At 39.8% G+C, this 19,199-nt stretch overlaps 1 protein-coding gene across 2 annotated transcripts; it reads right to left on the minus strand.

Annotated features, from left to right (window-relative positions):
- Positions 1–22: 22 nt before the first annotated feature.
- On the minus strand, positions 23–19,160 carry LOC110045668 (sodium-coupled monocarboxylate transporter 1-like). Of its 2 annotated transcripts, XM_089288837.1 has the most exons (15): positions 18,414–19,160; positions 17,526–17,591; positions 14,972–15,023; positions 14,216–14,283; positions 13,747–13,901; positions 12,794–12,934; positions 11,576–11,705; positions 10,941–11,029; positions 9,866–9,975; positions 8,124–8,194; positions 4,163–4,249; positions 3,556–3,791; positions 2,771–2,871; positions 2,094–2,236; positions 23–894 (listed from the first exon to the last, which is right to left on the minus strand). In XM_089288837.1, the coding sequence occupies exons 1-15, from the start codon at positions 18,756–18,758 to the stop codon at positions 856–858; spliced, it is 1,833 nt and encodes a 610-aa protein (XP_089144963.1). In that variant the 5' UTR covers positions 18,759–19,160; the 3' UTR covers positions 23–855. The 2 variants fall into 2 exon arrangements, with proteins under 2 accessions (XP_089144963.1, XP_089144964.1); XM_089288838.1 differs by lacking the exon at positions 12,794–12,934.
- Positions 19,161–19,199: the final 39 nt, after the last annotated feature.

Below are 19,199 nucleotides of genomic sequence, written 5' to 3' on the forward strand. Positions count from 1 at the left end.
GCCATTCTATAGCTCACCATCATTTATGAGATCAAACAAGCACCTTTATTCAACAATCTCGGGATACAATACTATTACAATGGAAAAATGAACTCGTTGACATTTCAGCATTTATCACAAGTCGTCTAGTCAGGCACACAATGTAATTCAGCTGCTATACTATTTTATGAATATAAGTATTTCGTGCGGGTTCTGCTTAGCGGAGATTACGCCAATCAACAAATAATCGAAACTCCTTAATACCATTAGCACTGACTAATAGCGAAGCGCGCGAGTGACGTCATAACTCAGACAAACTCAGACAAACAAAACGGAAAGGTAGAAGATTTGACGCTCTTTCAAGCGCGTAAGCAAGTGTTTCTAAAACAATTTTTAAAACGAAAATTTGGCGTTCATTTTTCTCCTATTTCACTCAGAACACGCTTATGTTGTCTGTCTGTCGCGGGGTTCCAATAATTTGCATTCTATTTTTAGACTTCGCGTGCTTCGTTATTGCATGGCATAAAAATGTTAATACACTAGCTACTTAAGAAACTGATATATTACTGTAAAGATTTGAAAACAATTTGTTTTTTTGAGCGATCTCAAACATTTTATTGTGTAGCTGGCGGTTTCAAATTTGAATTTTACTCGTTGCAAGAGAGAGAAACGCCGGAGCAGCGGGGACTCTGTACTCTTCACTCCTCTCTCGTCTCCGTCCCTCGTTTCTCTCTCGCGCCAGCGAAACGCCAATCAGAAACCACCAGTGTCGTCATTTAACATTTTATTGGAATATATGCTTGCATTTGCTGCTGCTCTTGTAGAAAATTAGATGCTAATCTCCTGAAATGATTTATTCGGTCCAGACACGTTTGATTACAATCTTGTGTCTTCCTTTGTCTGGTCCGGATCGTTCTAAAACAAAGCAGGTAAAAACAAAATTATGCTTGTGACATGTACTACTGTATTAAGTAGACCCCATATTAAGCGGACACTTTCTATTAAGTGGACACCAGCTTGAGTCCCTAAATTTTCATCCCACATTTGCTGTAATATACTTGACTCAGCGGACACCTCTGTTAAGCGGACGCGGACACCAATTTTGAGCCATTTTGTTGCAAAAAACCTGCAATAAGCGGACACTTCAAGGGCTTTTTACTAAAAGCTCAGCTCAGACTCCTGCAACATTGTTCAGCGCTGTCGTTTTAATGCTAAGTAGATTATTTCAGATTGATGCATTGACTGACTGAACATTGTGCTATGAGCAGTCTTTGATCATACACTGTTTTACACTGTGTTATAACTGGAAAAGGGTTAAAAACTATTGCTGTACAACATATTACTAGTACCTGTTTTGAGCGGACACCCTGTATCAAGAGGACACTAGTGAGTGCCCCAAGGGTATACGTCCGCTTAATACAGGTTTCACTGTAGAAAAAACAAATAATCTTTTGCAGCATTTTTCAAGCTTTAATACAACAAGTGAGATGAATTTTGTCTCAAGTCCGTTCGGTAACCGAATTTTTTCAATACGAGCATGATCATGTCTAGGCTCGATTTCCACTCCTCTAGATCAGATAGGGCGGTTTTAATTTATACGGGCGCATATAAGAATCTTCACTTCGTTAAGACCAGCATTCTTATCCCAGACGCAACGATCACGGTTTTTCACCAGCTCCAAGAATATACCAAACGGGCAAGTGTCGATTCTTTAAGTATGTGGACAGCCCTATTGAGCAGCCAGTGAAGTTTGAGTGTGTGCAAAGGACTAGAAGTCCTTGTATCGTGGACTTTCCACGTTGGCAACTGCCAGATATTCCACAGTTTGCAATTGTTGGTGCGTACCAAAAGGTAAGTAATTCACACTGCCCTCATTATATGGAGAAATCAAACTCCAATTCAACCTAACGAGACCTCGCGTACTAGGCCGGCCCAGTTTCGCGTATTAAGAGAACATTTTAACTTGGGAATTAGGGGTGAGGTAACATCTTGGCTAACTAAATGTGGGCTGCCCCCCTCCTAAAAACCGAGACTACTAAGAGAGTAACAAACGGGTTGACTAGTTCAGTGTAGTGGTTCAAATTGTTGGGCCTTTCTATAAGTTGTATTTTTACCTCCATCTCCATTTCATCTTCAACAGCGAGATCGTTTTCTTCGTCCCAGGTAAATTTGTGACCAGGCAAAAATCCACGTAGCCAAGCCTTAAGCGGGAAGAGTAATTTAGGATCCACCTCTTTAAGTCGGTCGTCTTTGGTTTCTTGAGTGAGACACAAAAGAAGCAGATAAGCTTTCAGAAACTAATAACCAGACTTGGATCCAGATTCAGGACGGCCTTTTAGATTAAGATGACTCGTTAGCATTGTTCGAACACAAAAGGCTATTGTTACGAAACAAAGCTCAGGATGCATTTTAACTTAGGCCGAAGACCTTCGTAAACTGAGCCCAGTAAGCTTATTCCAAAGCGCACCATAAAGAGAAGAAACACTCAGTTTATATAAAAACAACTTCAGTGGAGGATCTGGGCAGTGGTCTCAGAGTAGTCTAACTTTTGCATCAGGCTTTTTAAAGGTTTGGCGGAAAGTGGGAGCGCGTTTTTCCCTCTTCCCCTCTCTCCTCCTCTCAGGAAGACCAGATGCTCAGGTTGATCCCAGAGAATCGTAGCCTGTATGGTTCCAAGGGCTGAAAAATCACCTTCCCCCCTTTAACATCTATCCTTTTTAAGCACCTATGAATAATTCATCCCTGAACGTTGGGAATGAAGCATTAAAGCTAGCTAACTGAATATAATCACCAAGAGCAAAACTTCCGATCACTGTAAAAATCACTGCTGCACCAAAGGACAAGCCAGAAGTCCACAGATATGACAAGCTGTAGAGGTCAGCTATTGGTGTACTGCAAAACAAAAACAGGTGGGTCAGCTGAAGGAGGGTACGGAAACAAAATGTTGGGCTAAAAGAGGGAAAGGGTCAAACGAAACTCGCCCTACCACCGCCAAATATTAAAAGTGTCCTCCCCCCCTCTACTGGAAGGTAATTCACTACTGCTTTGGAATCGGGATTGACAGTTTGCCGTTTTCCTTGTGTTCTGTTTGGTTTTAAGTAAGACCTCACTTGTAACTCACAGTGTGTCTTTAATGTGAATGGTGAATGGATTACAGATATATCTCACGAAGATGAAGTATAAATATGTTGAGTGTAAATTGCGAGTAAAGATGATGCCACAGATGTTATTCTAACGCTTCCATATGAGTATCCTGCAATGCAGGCGTATTTTGGCGAGCGAGTGCACGCAGTTTGGATTCCCATCTTGGATTCAAACTCGTAAGAGACGAAAAGGGGTCTCAGGGAGTAGGCGTGAGGCTATAGAAGGAGTAACGTAAATCTACTCGGTCGCGAGCTAATACCGATAACTCGTGAACATACGGAAAACGCCTCCACTGCAGGCTACCGTATGAGATAACAGTGGCACCGTCATGCTTCTTGGTATGTGTCCGATTTTCCGTGGATTTGACCGTTAAACCTTCTCGTATATTGTGGTGTTACGCACTTTGCACATTACCTATAGTCTACTTCTAACCTTGTGTGTGGCTTGTAAGGGTTCTTTATCAATCCGTCACCATACTTGGTCAGAATCTCCGTTGAACGGTTGTTACATAGCAATGAGATATTTGCTGCGCAGACTTGCGCATCCTGATAGAATGAGCATCTTCTGACCGAGCGGACGGCTGGGCTCGTATCAGGCGGATAGAAAAGTGAGCCAAAAAAAACCCATGTAGAAAACGAAACCCCGGCAAAGAATCCAATATAGGCACCCTACGTCAAAAGACATAACACAGCTGTGGTATTCATATCCAAATTTATTAACTTCTGACAACCAATCACAGGAGAGAATGTAAAGAACCTCTGGGGCTAAGGTAAATTTTCAGTAGACGCAATCAGGAGACATGAAATTAAAATTTGACTCAGACACCGAAGAACCAGGCCTGATTGTCCATCTCTTTTAGGTTAATCAGCTGAGTTCACGTTAATTAATGTCAGAGAATCCGATTCAGATTCCGTTATTATTTATTTCAAGAGGATTTGCTGCTAGCAGCGATCGCCCCCGCCCCAAGGTTACCGGGCTGAAATTCGCTATGTAATCGTCTCTTAATATAGTATATCTCCAAGCAAACAATTCCTGGTACCTTTGAGTTTATCCTTCGCACAAACATTGCAAGGGTACACACAGCTAGCATAGTTCCACCGATGATTCCATTTATACTGTAGGTAAGCTGATAAAAGAAGCGAAATATATTTTAAAATACTGAACAACAAGGTTCGCACTGTGAATACGACGTCAGCATTTGACAAAAGTGAAGCCTTGGAGCCGACTGGCTCATAGCTGCCGAAGCTTATCCCCGTTTCTGTAGCATGAGGCGGCTAGGAGTATTTCTACTCCCCCTGGACGGAATGCTAGTCCATCGCAGGTCACTCCCCCGCAATCTGTTACTGGGTTTCCCCAACAATTCGCCGGTACTCATTTATAATCTTAGGTGGAGAGAAGCACTGTGAGAGTTAAGCGTCTTGCCCAAGAACACAACACAGTGTCCCCTGCCAGGGCTCGAACCTGGACCGCTCGATCCGGGGACAGGCGCACTAACCATGAGGCCACCGCGCCTCATTGAACAAACTGAGCATCAAATATTCTCTATTTTTGAAGTGAGTCTAACCCTTACACTTTATTTTAAACGTATTATTAAAGTAAAATGAGTCCACCCTGGTAAAAATGAATTGTTAAAGAATTGGTTCATACTTAGCGTGCGTATATCGAGTTATTGATGCACGCGAGAAGTTTAGAGAGCAAGAAGGAAGCGTAAGAGTTGCTCGAGGCGATAACTGAGAGTTACTCTAGCTTCTTGAGTGCTCTCCAAACTTCTCAAGTGCATCCATAACTCCATATACGCACAACTGAAAGCATGAACCAATTCCTTTATCACATGGCGACAACAACTTGGGCGTTAAAACATGTTTTATTTGCAATTTACTACAAAGTTCTTACAACGCAAGGTGAAGGAAAGCAAGGGTCATTTGGATCCTAACACGCCACATAAAGATGAGTAACGGTTATACGAAAACGTTTAACCTGGTTTCTGAAATGGTCAACGAAAAATTCGCTTCTTCAAATTAATTATGATGAAAATGTAGGCAAACAAAGTCAAAAATACTCGGATCAATATCAGCAGCTGGGTAAACCACATAATATAATTTTACTAAATAAATTTACGTTGATTTGTAAATGTTATCGTCTTTATGAAAACCGCGCTACATAACTCAAGGTAATAAAGTTAACACTTTACCCTAACACTTTAACGTGTGCACAAGTAAAATCTTAAACTGTCTCTTTCAAGACCCCGTAGGAGTCCTCTTTAAATCTCCACTTTTTAAGACCCGTTAAATGTGAGACGTTAAAAGACGATCACTTTTAATTAAGGCTCCCGGTTAAAAATCTCACTTTTAAGACTCCTTAAAAGTCTCACTTCTAAGACTCCTTAAAAGGCTCACTTTTTAGACTCCTTGAAAGTCTCGCTTTTAAGACTCCTTAAAAGTCTCATATTTAAGCCTCCTTAAAAGACTCACTTTTTAAACTCCTTAAAAGTCCCACTTTTTAGACTCCTTAAAAGTCTCACTTATAAGACTCCTTTAAAGTCTCAAAGACGAAAAAAGTGACTAAGACATAAAATGTCTAAGACAAAAAATACGTCTAAGACAAACAAAATATTTAAGACGAAAAATAAGTCTAAGACGAATCAAATGTTTAGGACGAATAATACGTCTAACACAAATTAAATGTCTAAGACTAATAAAACGTCTAAGACAAAAAATACGTCTAAGACGAAAGATACGTCGAAGACGAATAAAATGTCTGAGAGGAAAATTACGTCTAGGACGAATAAAATGATTAAGACGAGTAAAATGTCTACGACAAAAAATACATCTCAGAAGAAAAAAAATGTCAAAGACGAAAAATACGTCTAAGACATATAAAATGTCGAAGACGAAAAATAAGTCTAAGACATATAAAATGTCGAAGACGAATAAAATGTCTAAGACGAAAAAAAAGGACAAAAACGTGTCGAAGACGAAAAATACGTCTAAGACGAATAAAATGTCTAAGAGAAAAATACGTCTAAGACGAATAAAACGTCGAAGACAAAAGAAGCGTCTAAGACGAATAAAATGTCGAACACAAAAAATACGTCTAAGACGAATAAAATGTCTAAGACGAAAAATACGTTTAAGACGAATAAAATGTCAAAGACGAAAAATACGTCTAAGACGAACAAAATGTCTAAGACTAAAAATACGTCTAAGAAAAATATAATGTCGACGACGAAAAATACGTCTCAAACGAATAAAATGTCGAAAACGAAAAATACATCTAAGACGAATAAAATGTCGAAGACGGAAAATACGTCGAAGAAGAATAAAAGACTGATAAGTCGTCTTGGACGAGTTATAAGTCGTCTTATAAGTAGTTATTTTCCATCTCAAACTTTTTTGGTAAATGTCCTATTGGGGGCCCCTTATAAGAGGAATAAAATTTCTAAGACGAAAAGATTGTCTAAGATGAAAAACAAGTCCTAGAGGAATGAAATGTCTAAAACGAATAAAATATCTAAGACGAATAAAATGGTTAAGACGAAAGAATGGCTAAGACGAACGTACAATACGTCTAAGAGGAATAAAATGTCTACGACGAATAAAATATCTCCGACGAAAAAATCTAGCACGAATAAAATGTCTAAGACGAATGAAATGTCTCAGACGAAAAAGTCTAGCACGAATAAAATGTCTAAGACGAATGAAATGTCTCAGACGAAGAAAATATCTAAGACGAATAAAATGTCTAGCACGAATAAAATGTCTAGCACGAATAAAATGTCTAAGACGAGTAAAATATTTGAGGCAAAAAAATGGCTAAGATAAAAATACGTCTTAGACGAATAAAATGTCTAAGATGAACGATACGTCTAAGACGAAGAATAGGTCTAAGACGAATAATACTTCCTAGACGAATAATGCGTTGCCCGGGAACAGAAGGACGTTTGAATCGCTTCCTTGCCATAGTCGTGTAGTTCGGCAGAGTTTGTCGAAGTTAATTTCTTGCAGAACTTAATTCAAAAGTTTGATTTAGACGTCGTGCTACTACCATGCTTTTGTCAAACTTCATTTCTGAATTTAGTTCGACACCGCAGAATTACGACCTCTGAACTGGGTCTAAGACGAAAATATCCGTCTTTCGTCTCGGACGAAATATCCGTCGAAGACGAATTATTTTTCTAAGACGAAAAATATTTGTCTCCTCTTATCTTTAACAAAATTCTCAATTGTGATTGGTTCTCCGTGCGCGTACTTGTCAGGCAATCGTTGCGCGACTGCGTGGGTGATTAATTCTACGTATCTAATTGGAACTTTTTTAATTAATTAGATACCTGTATTTAGATACCTACTTGTCTCGCACGTCGATTACGCTCACTTTAATTGATTCTTTCTCAGTATTTGTTTCAGTTTTTAAAAATTATTTATAGCCCGGCCTTATTAGTTTTAAATCCCAATGTCTAGTCATTCCTGTTTCAGTGAGTTTCTTTTGGTCATTCGATCACTTTTTGTTCCGTTGAACTAATTTTTACACATGAAATACAAGTATCTTCTTTCAAAAATAAAATTTAGGTATTACGTGACTTTCGGCACCCCTTGAGTTGTTCCGGTTAGGCGGGCCAAAGTGTTAATATGAGAAAAAGCTGTCTCGCCTGCCAGGGTTACCCCACCTTCCGAGGCGAGACAACTCGTCCACCTGAGTTGACTCGCCCCACGAGACAACTCGGCGACATTCAGATGAACGGTTGTTTGACTTTTTTAGCGACACAGTGTAAAGTTAACTCTCCCAGGATAACTCGGAGGAGGGTTGTCTCGGGCACCCGCTCTACCCACCCGAGAGCATATAAATGGAGCCTTAATGAAGGAAACGACATAAGATATATGTTTTTGGGTAGTCGTGGTGGAGGCAGACCAAGACAAAGAAGATTAAGACAGGATAGCGAAAAGGCTTTTGCTCTCAGTGGTTCGATTTTGTAGGGATATTAAAATTTGACAGCAGTTCCTTACCTGCAGCACCATTATACCAGTGTATTTCACAGCAAATGCTCCAGCCATGACTATCCCACCGAACACAACCGCTGACGAAGCAAAACACGACTATGATTCAGCCGAATTATAATTATGACTAAATCAGTCAATCAATCAATCAATCAATTAATTAATCAATCAATCAATCAATCAATCAATCAATCTTTATTTATACGCGATATCTTATCATAATCAAAGTGGCTATGTACAACTCAACTTGGAAAATGGATCGTCTGTAAACAGTGACAATTTTGATGCCACAGACTTGAGGTTTTAATCGTAGGTTAAGTAAAGTTAAAGCCTACTGGCAAAACGCAACGGTAACAGAATACAAGAGGAGAGTGGCACCGTTTAAAACATTCATGAAGTTATTGGTGATTCCCGTCCGAGACAGTTATAAAGAAAGTTTGTCTTCTTGTCCGATCAGAACAAAGCAAGTATAATTGGATTCTCGCTATCCTTCCTATCTTTTTCTATATTATAAAAACGTTCGTGGGAAAATCTATTCAACGTGGATCATTTCTGCGGTAAGATATTGAGTACTTGCGTCAGAAACGCAAAGAATAACTAACTTGACAAGGTGCAATCGACTGTAAAACGGCCTTGGACAGCGAGATGTTCGAAACCCGGAAGGACCTTTTATTTGAAAAGGTCGGGGATGCTCGTCGTCTCGGGTATAAATCAAGGATTCTGGTGTTGATGACGACACGTCAACATTATTAGCTGTCAAAGTATCATTAATAAAAGAAACGCTTTCATTTGTTTTCTGCTGATCTCTCGCTTACGCGAGTCGGGTCTATAATTGCGCGCGGGATCCTTTCTTGAACAGTAGCTAGTAATCGAACCTATTCCGTTTTAAGTGGTATCTTTTAGGGGCCTAATGAAACTCGAGCAACGCCCACCTTAGTCCTCTTTAGGAGTTAAATTCAAATTTTCCCACGAGTGTTCCTGACCTTCTCATATGAAAGACCCCCCCCCCCCCCCCGGGTTCCAAATGTCTAACAGGAAGTGAAGGAGTGAAGGAGTGATCGGGTGAAATCGTCTCACCAGTGTGTGTCAAAATCGTTGCAGAATGCAAGGAAGATGTGTTGTTGGAGGCTGTAACAATACAGGATGAGTAGGATAGAGTATTTCTCTTCATTCAATACCTCGGTCTCGAAACTCGACCAGAAACGAGAAAAAGATCAAAGAAGTGAGCTGATCTGTGCGAAGCTATAGCCGGGGAGCCATCAAGGATTTCTTCGTTCTCGGGTTCGCCGCTTCTGTGAAAACCTGTAAATTGTTCCCTCTCTCTCTAGTGGAAAGCTCGAATTTGGGATGAGCTGGAAGCCATTTGACTATTCCGAGCGCAAACGATCCTTCGAGTCCCAGACGAGACTATTACACGGTAAGTTAAACGCATCGCGTTTTTTGTACTCGAACTAGTATGGGGTTTATTTACGGACAAAATATCGAACGTGGATGCATCAATGTTTTGTTCAATTACGTTATTGTTATGCGTTATAATACTAGTTGTAAAATAAAATAAATAAATTTCGTCCGGGATACATTTATTTTGGATGTCTGCATCGATGTTGTGTTTGTAAAACTCCGCCTCAGGTACATTGGGGAAAGATTATAATGAATTTTATACGTAATCATAGCCAGTTGTTTTAATTATTAATTGTTTTATTTCCTCAAAATAACAAAACTTAAATAATTATGAAGAAAACATTGCTCACCGAGTATTTTACTGATTTTAGCGGCGTCTGAGTCAGTCAGTGTTGTCTTCTTCTTAATGATGTCCTCCAGTGCCACCAAAGACATGGAATTTAGAGCTGATGATGTAGTGCTGTAAGACAAATATGTATAATCTATGGGCCATTCATCACAATCAATATCTGGGTCCACACTAGTACCCTGACATTAAGTCATCTAAGAAAAATGAAAGTTTTAGAGTTGAAGAATTATCATCACAGTTTTTTTCTCTCAGTATGCTTTACTCAGCAGCCTGGGTAACTTAATTTTTACTTTTGCGCATATAGCACCCTGCGAAAAAGGACTTAAAGATGTCAGAGAGCGCAGCTAAAAGCTTCTATACTGATAATGCAGTACCTACTGGCCAATAGTATGTTTGACTGATTGATTGATTGATTGATATTTACACGCGTAAAACTATACGGACTGCGCACCGGCGGGCGAGTTCTTAGATAAGTGGCAGTATCGAAGTATTTAGAACATGTAATCTGGGCTCAACATGAGCTGTGTATTTTTCCAGGCTACTGGTCAGCTGTTCGTACCCTTCTCTCCAACCATATTGACATCTCACATGGACATCTACAAACAGTTGCCAAAAAATTATCAAGCTGTAGACTGCTCGGTACATAAGCTCCAGGACCCGGTTGTTCAAAGCACGATTATGCTAATCTACGATTCGAATCAGTTTTAATTTATGATTTTAATATAATAATAATAATAATAATAATAATAAAAACAACAACAACAACAACAACAACAACAATAATAATAATAATAATAATAATAATAATAATAATAACATAAAAATAATTAAAAAATGTAATTGTAATTTATAATTATAATTTCCGTGACGTGACCTAACCTCAAATTCCAAACTAGGAAGAGCGATGAAAATTACCCTGAGAAAAACCGTAGGAGCAAGGTGTGAACCAAGAAGAAATTCAACCCACGTATGGCAGCGAGCCGAAATCGAACCCGGACCACATTGGTGACCACATCTTACCATAACTAGCTGACCCCCTTCTCCCCACCACTATGACTTTAAGAACAAGATTGTACCTGAGAGCGGCGCCGTAAACACAGGCTGTAAACAATCCCGGCAAGCCTTTTAAATGTCCAAATTTGTTAATGACAAAGTACGGAAGAACCTGAACAAATTATTCAGCACATTATTAATTATCGTCATATTAATTCTCCATAGAAATCTGTTTGTATTCTTGAGCGGACAGGTGAAGAGATTATAAAATAATCATTCAGACTGTCTTCATGTATTACCGAATTCTCTCGGAGTGACGCGGTCGCATAGTTGCAAAATGCTATCAACCTCAGGCTACGACTTCGGCTGATAACACTCACCACGTCCTTGGTTATTAATTTCAGATCACTAAAAATATGACTACGCGAACGTTGAACCAAATCCTGCCCCATGGTGATTGGCTACCTAGATTGGCTGTCTTACCCCGGCCTCGGGAGTGCCTTCTGTTTCCCGCAAGAAAATTTTGTTCTGTATGCTATACAAAAAATTAACAAATTGACGTCAGTTTTTCAAGCGTCCGTCCTGTTATTGATCATGAATTTCGTCGTGCATTGTCACAGTGGATCTGCAGACTACTTTGACAACGTCAGTAACATCAAAATGAAACATTGGCCGCTACTTTCACATGTGCATGTAGTGATTTGGCACCATTTCCTACCTGATCTCCCGTTGTGATCTTTCTTTGTTCTTTCAGATCACAATCGGCGTACGTGGCAAATATCACCATTCCGTCCAGCACGCAAATAGTTACCACGAGAAACAGGCCTGGGAAGTTCAACCACAGTGCTCTATGAAACATGCAAAAGGGAGTTACTGGTTTAAAGTATTCCATTCTTTTTGAGATAAAAACACATAGTTTTAAGTTTGCAAAACATGTTTCGGATGACCAACATCCATCTCGAGTTAAATACAAATGAACCGCTAGTCGGTCTCATGTAAAAGCGAACATTTATAGAATACACGAGTACTAAATAATCGATAAATAACAACATGAATATGAAGCACTAGAAAATACAATGGTCAGAAAACAATGTGTCGTGTAACACGGAAAATTAAAATGAAAGTATTAAATTAACACGAATGACTTGCTTGTTTAATGAGGGTTTTTCCCACCAGATGTATAAGGCCTCCTTGATTTTCAGTTGAGATGAGGTGGAGGCGGTGTCAAGGATTGAGAAGCAATTTTCTGAGCATAAAGCTTTGCATGTTTCTGACTCATTGATGTGCTGAGAGATGTGCGAGTTTCTATCGGATGTTAAATGTTCACGAACACGTGTAGCAAGTCGCCGACATAAGAGGTGCTACAGCCTGCGCAAGAAATTTGTAAACAACACAGGATCGTGATAATTTAGATATGGCATCTTTGGCACTAAATAATTTCCTGATCGATCTTGTATGGAGCAAACACTAACTTGATGTTTAAGTTCTTACAATAGCGTTCGGCTTAGCGCTTGATTCTGTCTTGAACGTTACTCGAGAAAGGGCCAACAAAAGGTAATTTGTAATAGCGCGTGCGACTTTCATTTGATCTAGTTACTGCGGAAGCGAGCAAAGTGGAGGCAAAGAATTTGCTGAGGTGTTGTTTGGCAGTTCTGTTCACAAGACTAGATGGAAACTGATTCTTTCCCAGAATATTGGTAATTAAGATCTTTAATTTTGTTGTGGAAGCCAATCCAGGTGTTATTGATTTTCTACCTTAATAAACGTAATTTTCTTGTTGTTGTTGTTGAAAGTAATTGTACATCGCAAAAATGATCCACATACTCATTCTGGTGGTATCCACCTCCAGTGACAATGGGTGCTTAAATAACAACATAAAAAATTTTACACCGGTGAGAAATGTTTGCCTTTTTGGTGAAAGTTGTTTAAACCTGACCTTCTAGCATCTCTGAGCGTCTTTACTGCAAGATACCGTTGGACAAAAATCTGAGCGATAGCCCAGATTGGAAGTACACCGAGAGCCCCTCCTATGGTAATTGTCCAAAATGTGTTGCGAACCCGGGGGTCGGGGTTAAAGCTGAAGAAAGAAAGAGTGAAACGTTAATTATAGAAATCCATATTCATACATGATATGCGAGCAGTTTGGCTTCGTTTTGGAGAAGGCGTCCGTGGATAAGAGTCCGAAATAGATTGAAACTGAAGACTGATAAAAACATTCAAACCACACGTTTATAATGATTGTCGTAGCGTGATTCCATCTTCACTAAGTAACAGTACCCGACAAATAAGCCTCATTCTCATTCTTGACGAACCTCTCTTAAGCAACCAACCCCTAAATTGAGTTCACCTCCTATTTCTCCGAAGGTTTCCACTTAATAGAAGATCGACTGTAGATTCCATGCCGGCCATGCGTCTGTCCAGTAATAAATCACAGATGACGTCAAATTGCGGTAAGTACAAATATTTAGATGTTTTTACTACAATTTGACGTCTTCTCATTTTTGTCGTCTTCCCTCTCCAAGAAGAAGGGTTCAATCTCGATCCAGTTAACTATTTTGTTCGCTTTATTTTGCTATGAAGCAGTTGCTGGGGAATGTCAACTATGTGTAGCACTAACCTCGAATAGATACATGCAGTATACGCAATCTGAAAAAGTCATCTGCCAGACGTTTTCACTGTGATGTCACATTTTAGTGCCAGTGTAACTCAGTATAAGCCCCCTTTATAACTTCAGTGCCCTTATGTTACTAGTAATGTCTGACTAAAAATACGCCATTATTATTATAATTTCATGAATAAAGACTCGGATTTGACTTTTCAAAGTTATCACCTTCGTGATAGTGCCCTCTTTAGCTGGAGCTCATGATTTGGGAAGTAATTTATACTTACTCGAAAAAGTTAATTCGTCCGTGCCTCTGGTTAACATCCCAGACTTTCCTCAGACTGCCAACTTCTACTACTCCTCCGACAGCTATAACGATGAGACCCGCCAGAATAATCACCGACTGAAACACGTCTGTCCACACCACTGCTCTTAGGCCACCCTGGAGAACAAACAATTCAGATACCACTTGGATTCGATATATCCCCTAGAGTACTTCCTTGGAGGGGTCAGAATGCATTTTGTTGAGTTTGGTTTTAAGTGTTTCAGTCAACTGATGACGGTTAGCATTTTTGAACCATTTCAATCTTCAACCTTGTAGCATACGCGAAGAATCTGCAGTAATTTTAATCCATGAATAGGGTACGTACCCGCTGGTTGCATTTTGCCTCAGTTTTTGAATTCGTTCTGGTCCTGGAGCAAAACTAAGGCTTACCCCACGAAGGCATTAGCTAAATAAATATCTCTTATACGTACCAGAGATGTATAAAACACGCAAACCACACCAGTGGCCAAGATAGAAACTGTCAGAGGGATGCCTGCAACTGCGGTGAAAGACCAGCAAGTTAATGGCATACGATTGAAAAGCGAGAAGATATTATTTTCAAATGCAGCAAGCAAACGTAACTACACTGGTATAACGTCTGTTTATAGTAATTTAAGCGTTGAAAAGCGCAGACAGATATCCAAAGGAAAAGTGTTTCAGAAACTCCCGCGGGATATTGCCAGAAAAATTGGCTGGGGGTGTGCGGTCCGCTTCCGATAAATAACCCTTTTTATATCATGACGTGACCAAAAAATTGATAACCAACAATATATTTAGGACCTGACCGTTCAGAATCAATAACCTGTTTCAGACCTACATTAGCTTATAACTAGTTCCCTTGTTCAGACTGATCTTAAAGGCTTTTGTTGATGTGAAGGGCTTTTGTTGATGGTCTTATTGATAATGATGAAAAAGTAGTTTCCTCTAAAAAACATACCCAATTAGTAGACTAGAGTGTAAAAACCAATATGACAAAAAAACGATACCCTATTTCGAGTCGCACATACCTATATATATATCACCCAAATAAGGAAATACTCCCCTTCCCTCGTCCCGGGCTCCTTCCCGACATGGGAGCTATCAGGACACCCAGCTAACTTCAAAGGCATTCCCCAGCCCAACGGACCGATATATTTATCGACGTGTTTGTTGTTCAGTAATTTGCTCTCCCATTACCCTTCACTCACCAGCTTCCAGTGCCAGCGATGGAGCGAACAGCGCCACGAACAGGTACAGAGTCTGGGTGAGAAAAATAAAGTTGAGACAGGCATTATATGCTCCTAAGAAAAACTTCTTCACAATACAGCAGAACACAGAATGCTGAATACATGAAGGCAAAACGTTGTAACTCCATTCCAACCCTGGAATGGTCGGACTGACACTTTAATTCTGCGGTAGTTATGTCTCAACTAGGAGACTATGTTTTCCTTGAAATGATACTAATTTAATTACTTTGCGAGTAACGTTTCTTATGCTGTGTTTAGACTTGAACGGTTTACCGAGGTACCAGAGTTGACTTACCTAGGTAAACATTTTCCGTGTGTAAACGCCAACTGATACTTTGGTAAATGCCGCAAAAGACAAAAGAAATTTAACCGAGGTAAAAGTTGTAAGTACCCTGTGATCAGGCATGGTTACAGTTGGTAACCAAGGCCAAGATGACAGACATATCCGCTTGTGGCGGCGTAATATTTCACTTCCCGCGGTGAGCAGATCGTGTGATTGTCGACAAAGGAAAGCGTTTCTTTTCCAGTTTTGACTAGGCTATCATGGCAGATAACGTGGAAAGATTGGATCGATCTTCTTGCGGCGAACAATCCGTCACGAAAAAGAAAGCATTGTATTTTTCATTCTCAGTATTATTTACAACTTTCACTAGACAAACTTCGATCCTTTGTTTTGTAATTATTGTCGATACACTTTGCCACCAGGGAGGAGGCTGCAGTTACAACGTATCCACGTTTCTGCGCGTATAACCATGCATACTATGGGTATGATCAAGCAGCTGAATTTTCGCCGCGATATTATGGAATGAGGTCCTCGCCTATCAAAATGATGGCACCTCAATTTGCTCCTGTTCCGCTGCGGTGGGATCCTCGTCCAAGTTCGATTTCATGACGTTGATAATGCAGCGCACGGGAATGTTGACAGGTAAACTTGAGTTATTTGAGCCGGTATAAACACTGGACGAATGTACCAAGGTTAAGTAACTGGACCTTAGTAACTGTTTACCTTGGTAAAAGCTCAAATGTAAACACAGTACATTGTAATTAACACTTTGACCAGTTGAGGTGTATAAAAACTGCCCCAAAACAAAAATGCAATGGAGGGCAGGCTTTCCTGTCTGCAGCAACAAATGGGTTTGTACACTCCATCAGCTCTAATTTGGGTTACCCATTTGTCGGCATAGGTTCACCAAATCTATTAGACTACGAGTAGTCCCTCTTTCGCTTAGTCCGTCGTGCGTGACGCGAAACGAAACCGCGAGAAAAAAATGGCCGCGCGAAATCCTGGAGGCGAGGAGCGCGTGAAAGGAGGGACCTTTGCCTAAGCCCAAGCAACGCAAAAATATGAGTGACTCATGTTAAGGGCGTTGACACCGTGTTGTCAACATTCGAGATATGTGTGACGTCTTGCAGGAATGTTTCGGAACCGGAGAAAATCGAAGCGGTACCAATTTGTAAGAAAATCGAAGCGTTGGAATCGCGCTTCGCAAGCCGTGATGTTCTTGCGAATCTGTCAACAGGCTTTGGAAAGATTTGAATTTATCCAGTATTTTGTTTGGCAAAGCTTTCCCCCTCCCAGCCGAATGCGAGCGTGTTACTGATTTCGCCGCTCAACAGCATCGTCCAAGTCAGCGAATATAATTATAAAGTTCAATAAGCTTGGCCTTTCTGCTGTCCATTTGACAGATTGAACCAGACTTTCACTTGAAACCGGACATTCACCTGAAAGTTTCCACTGCTATCGGCAAACATTTCACCGCAGTTGGATGATCTCGTATGTCAAATACATAACGTAAATTCTCGGTTGAAACTCTGCATTTGAAATTTTCGCAATGACAATGACACCTACAGACACAGCGAAAATCGTTACAAGGATACCTCATTCGCCGTCTTCTTTTTAAAACTTCTTTGGCAGTTTCGCTGAACGAACGTTGAACGAAGATATACTTCTCACGGCATATGTTTTTGCCTGGTTACTTGAAGAGCAGAGTAGAGTAGAGCAATTTTATTCAGGATATCTCCTGGGGTTATTGACAACAGGCGATAATAAGAGGAGGTCAAGATGAGAAATCCTACACTGAAAAATCACTCGGCCGTGAAAGGGCTTAGGCGGTAGTCCCTCCTTTCGCACGCTCCTCGCCCCCAGGATTTCGTGCGGCCATTTTTTTCGCGTCACGCACGACGGACTAAGCGAAAGAGGGACTACTCGTAGTCTACAAATCTATAACAAGGTAAATTTGGTAAATTCCCCCTTTGGAACGAAGTAGTTTGTGTACTAACTTTACAACATAGCGAAAAACGTCCGTTTTTATATGTCTTAGTCTAAAAGTCGTAGAGGTAGTATTCGTTCTTCGCCAATCAGAATTTTTTTTTCCAAATTGAGCTACGATTACCATTTAATTACATTGGTCATGAAGCTGTCCAAATTACAAAATGAAGATCAAAAACTTAACAAAAATAAATAAATAAATAAATAAATAAATAAATAAATAAAAAATTCAGGTCAGATACTTACAGATGCAACTATGAAGGAAAAGCAACCCACCATTCTCATGCCAAGAGAAAAACGTCTTTCAAGGTACTAATCGGTATATATAAAAAAAAACAAATAAAGCGTAAAACTAGGGCAGCAAAGTCCTAAAAGGGACAATTTAATTTTGATTGTTATGTGACTAGTTAAGATGACCCAAATCCTTGCCTGAAATAAAACCCTTGGTTAAAAAGCACAGAAGCATTTTCTGAAGTCACGAATCTGACCTCCTTTCAAACAACTCGCCCGTGCACATCTATTAAGCTTGCGGAAATTCTTCTGAAATAACTTGGGTAATCAAATAATAACTTCTGTGAGTTTTTGGAAAAATAAAATGGAATTATTCGTGTAACCGTTTTCTATTTTTTGAATTCCAGATTTTGATCATAAAATAATTAATTGGAGCAAATTTAGGTAACTCCTGCCAGACGCTGCCCCACAGATTTACCTATCCTAACTGGAATTAGTATAACGGTTTGAGTCAATTTTATTATTTATTTCGACGGTTTTAATTAGTTCACATCGCTTTATCCGGCGTTGGAGCGGCTGCTGAATCTTCAGATCTATGGGCACTAAACGTAAAGGCTAAGTTACATGCGCTAAGATATCGGCACAGCACCTCATATTTTTCGGAACCGTCCAGACAATAAGACAGAGGTTTTTTTCTTACTGGGCATGATTCCAATTTATCGGTAGCCCTAATATCTATCTATCTGTTTTTTTGTTTTGTTTTGTTTTTTTTTTTCGAAAAATTATACAAAAACGTTTCTTTGTAATTATAATTGTTGCCATGTTGTTAGTGATAGGGTATGGTATGTCGTCTCAACCTCATGAGAAGTCCCCAGTAATAGGGGCGAACGAAATGTAGCTTACCTCATTCACAGATGTGATCTTGATCCGTCTAAACATAGGAATATACACAGTGCTTACGGCTGCACAAACCAAAACGTAGCTTAAGATAACAACATAAAACTGGGTTCCATAAGTGTATATCTCTCCCGGCAAGCCCAGTATAGTTATGGCTGAGAGGAACGACACCAGAAGAGATATCGCGACTGGCCACTTTTTCATTTGTCGGTCTCCCAGGAGATATTCAGCAGTTGTCTTCTGTTTTCCACCAGGTCCGCAGCCGTACCATACTCCGATCAGCGCCGAGATCAGCAACATGATGGAGAAAACCACATAGTCAACAGCACTGAATCGATCATCGACAGCCATACCTTCGATTAAACACTCTCGACCAAAGGTAGACCACTGATTATAGCTTAAACTCTATTTTAATGGAGTTTAAAGTAGTAGCCGGAAATTTATTTTTTAGACTTTAGACATTCGATTCCAGGCTTTCCTGACAGCCCCTCTGGGTTACCGGTGTCCAATTGGATCGATTTCAATTACATCATCGTAAATCAACCCTTGAGGGAAGCAACTCTCAAAAGAAATCAATTAATGCCTCATGTATTCATTTCCGTTTGTTCTATAATGTCTATAATGAAAGATTTCGATGTAATTGACGAAATTATTATGGCCAATACCAGTAGGTGTCGATAAAAGCCGGATATAGAATATCAGAGATCAGATAAAATGGGATATCGAATGGGAAAATCGTAAATTTTTGCAATTGAAATTAACGGGATACGGGATATTTGGGCCAACAATTAA

This window comes from Orbicella faveolata, unplaced genomic scaffold (genome assembly GCF_042242905.1).
Source record: "Orbicella faveolata isolate gen_17 unplaced genomic scaffold, um_ofav_v1 contig_2, whole genome shotgun sequence".
In the NCBI taxonomy this organism is placed as follows: Eukaryota; Metazoa; Cnidaria; class Anthozoa; order Scleractinia; family Merulinidae; genus Orbicella; species Orbicella faveolata.

Excerpts from the sequence above, each read along its gene's own strand:
- LOC110045668 (XM_089288837.1), bottom strand. The coding sequence starts at position 18,758 with ATGGCTGTCGATGATCGATTCAGTGCTGTTGACTATGTGGTTTTCTCC. Across the intron at positions 17,592-18,413 it reads AGATCACATCTGTGAATGAG|TACCTTGAAAGACGTTTTTC; the intron begins GTAAGCTACATT and ends TATACCGATTAG. Across the intron at positions 4,250-8,123 it reads CTGGTATAATGGTGCTGCAG|CTTACCTACAGTATAAATGG; the intron begins GTAAGGAACTGC and ends TTCTTTTATCAG.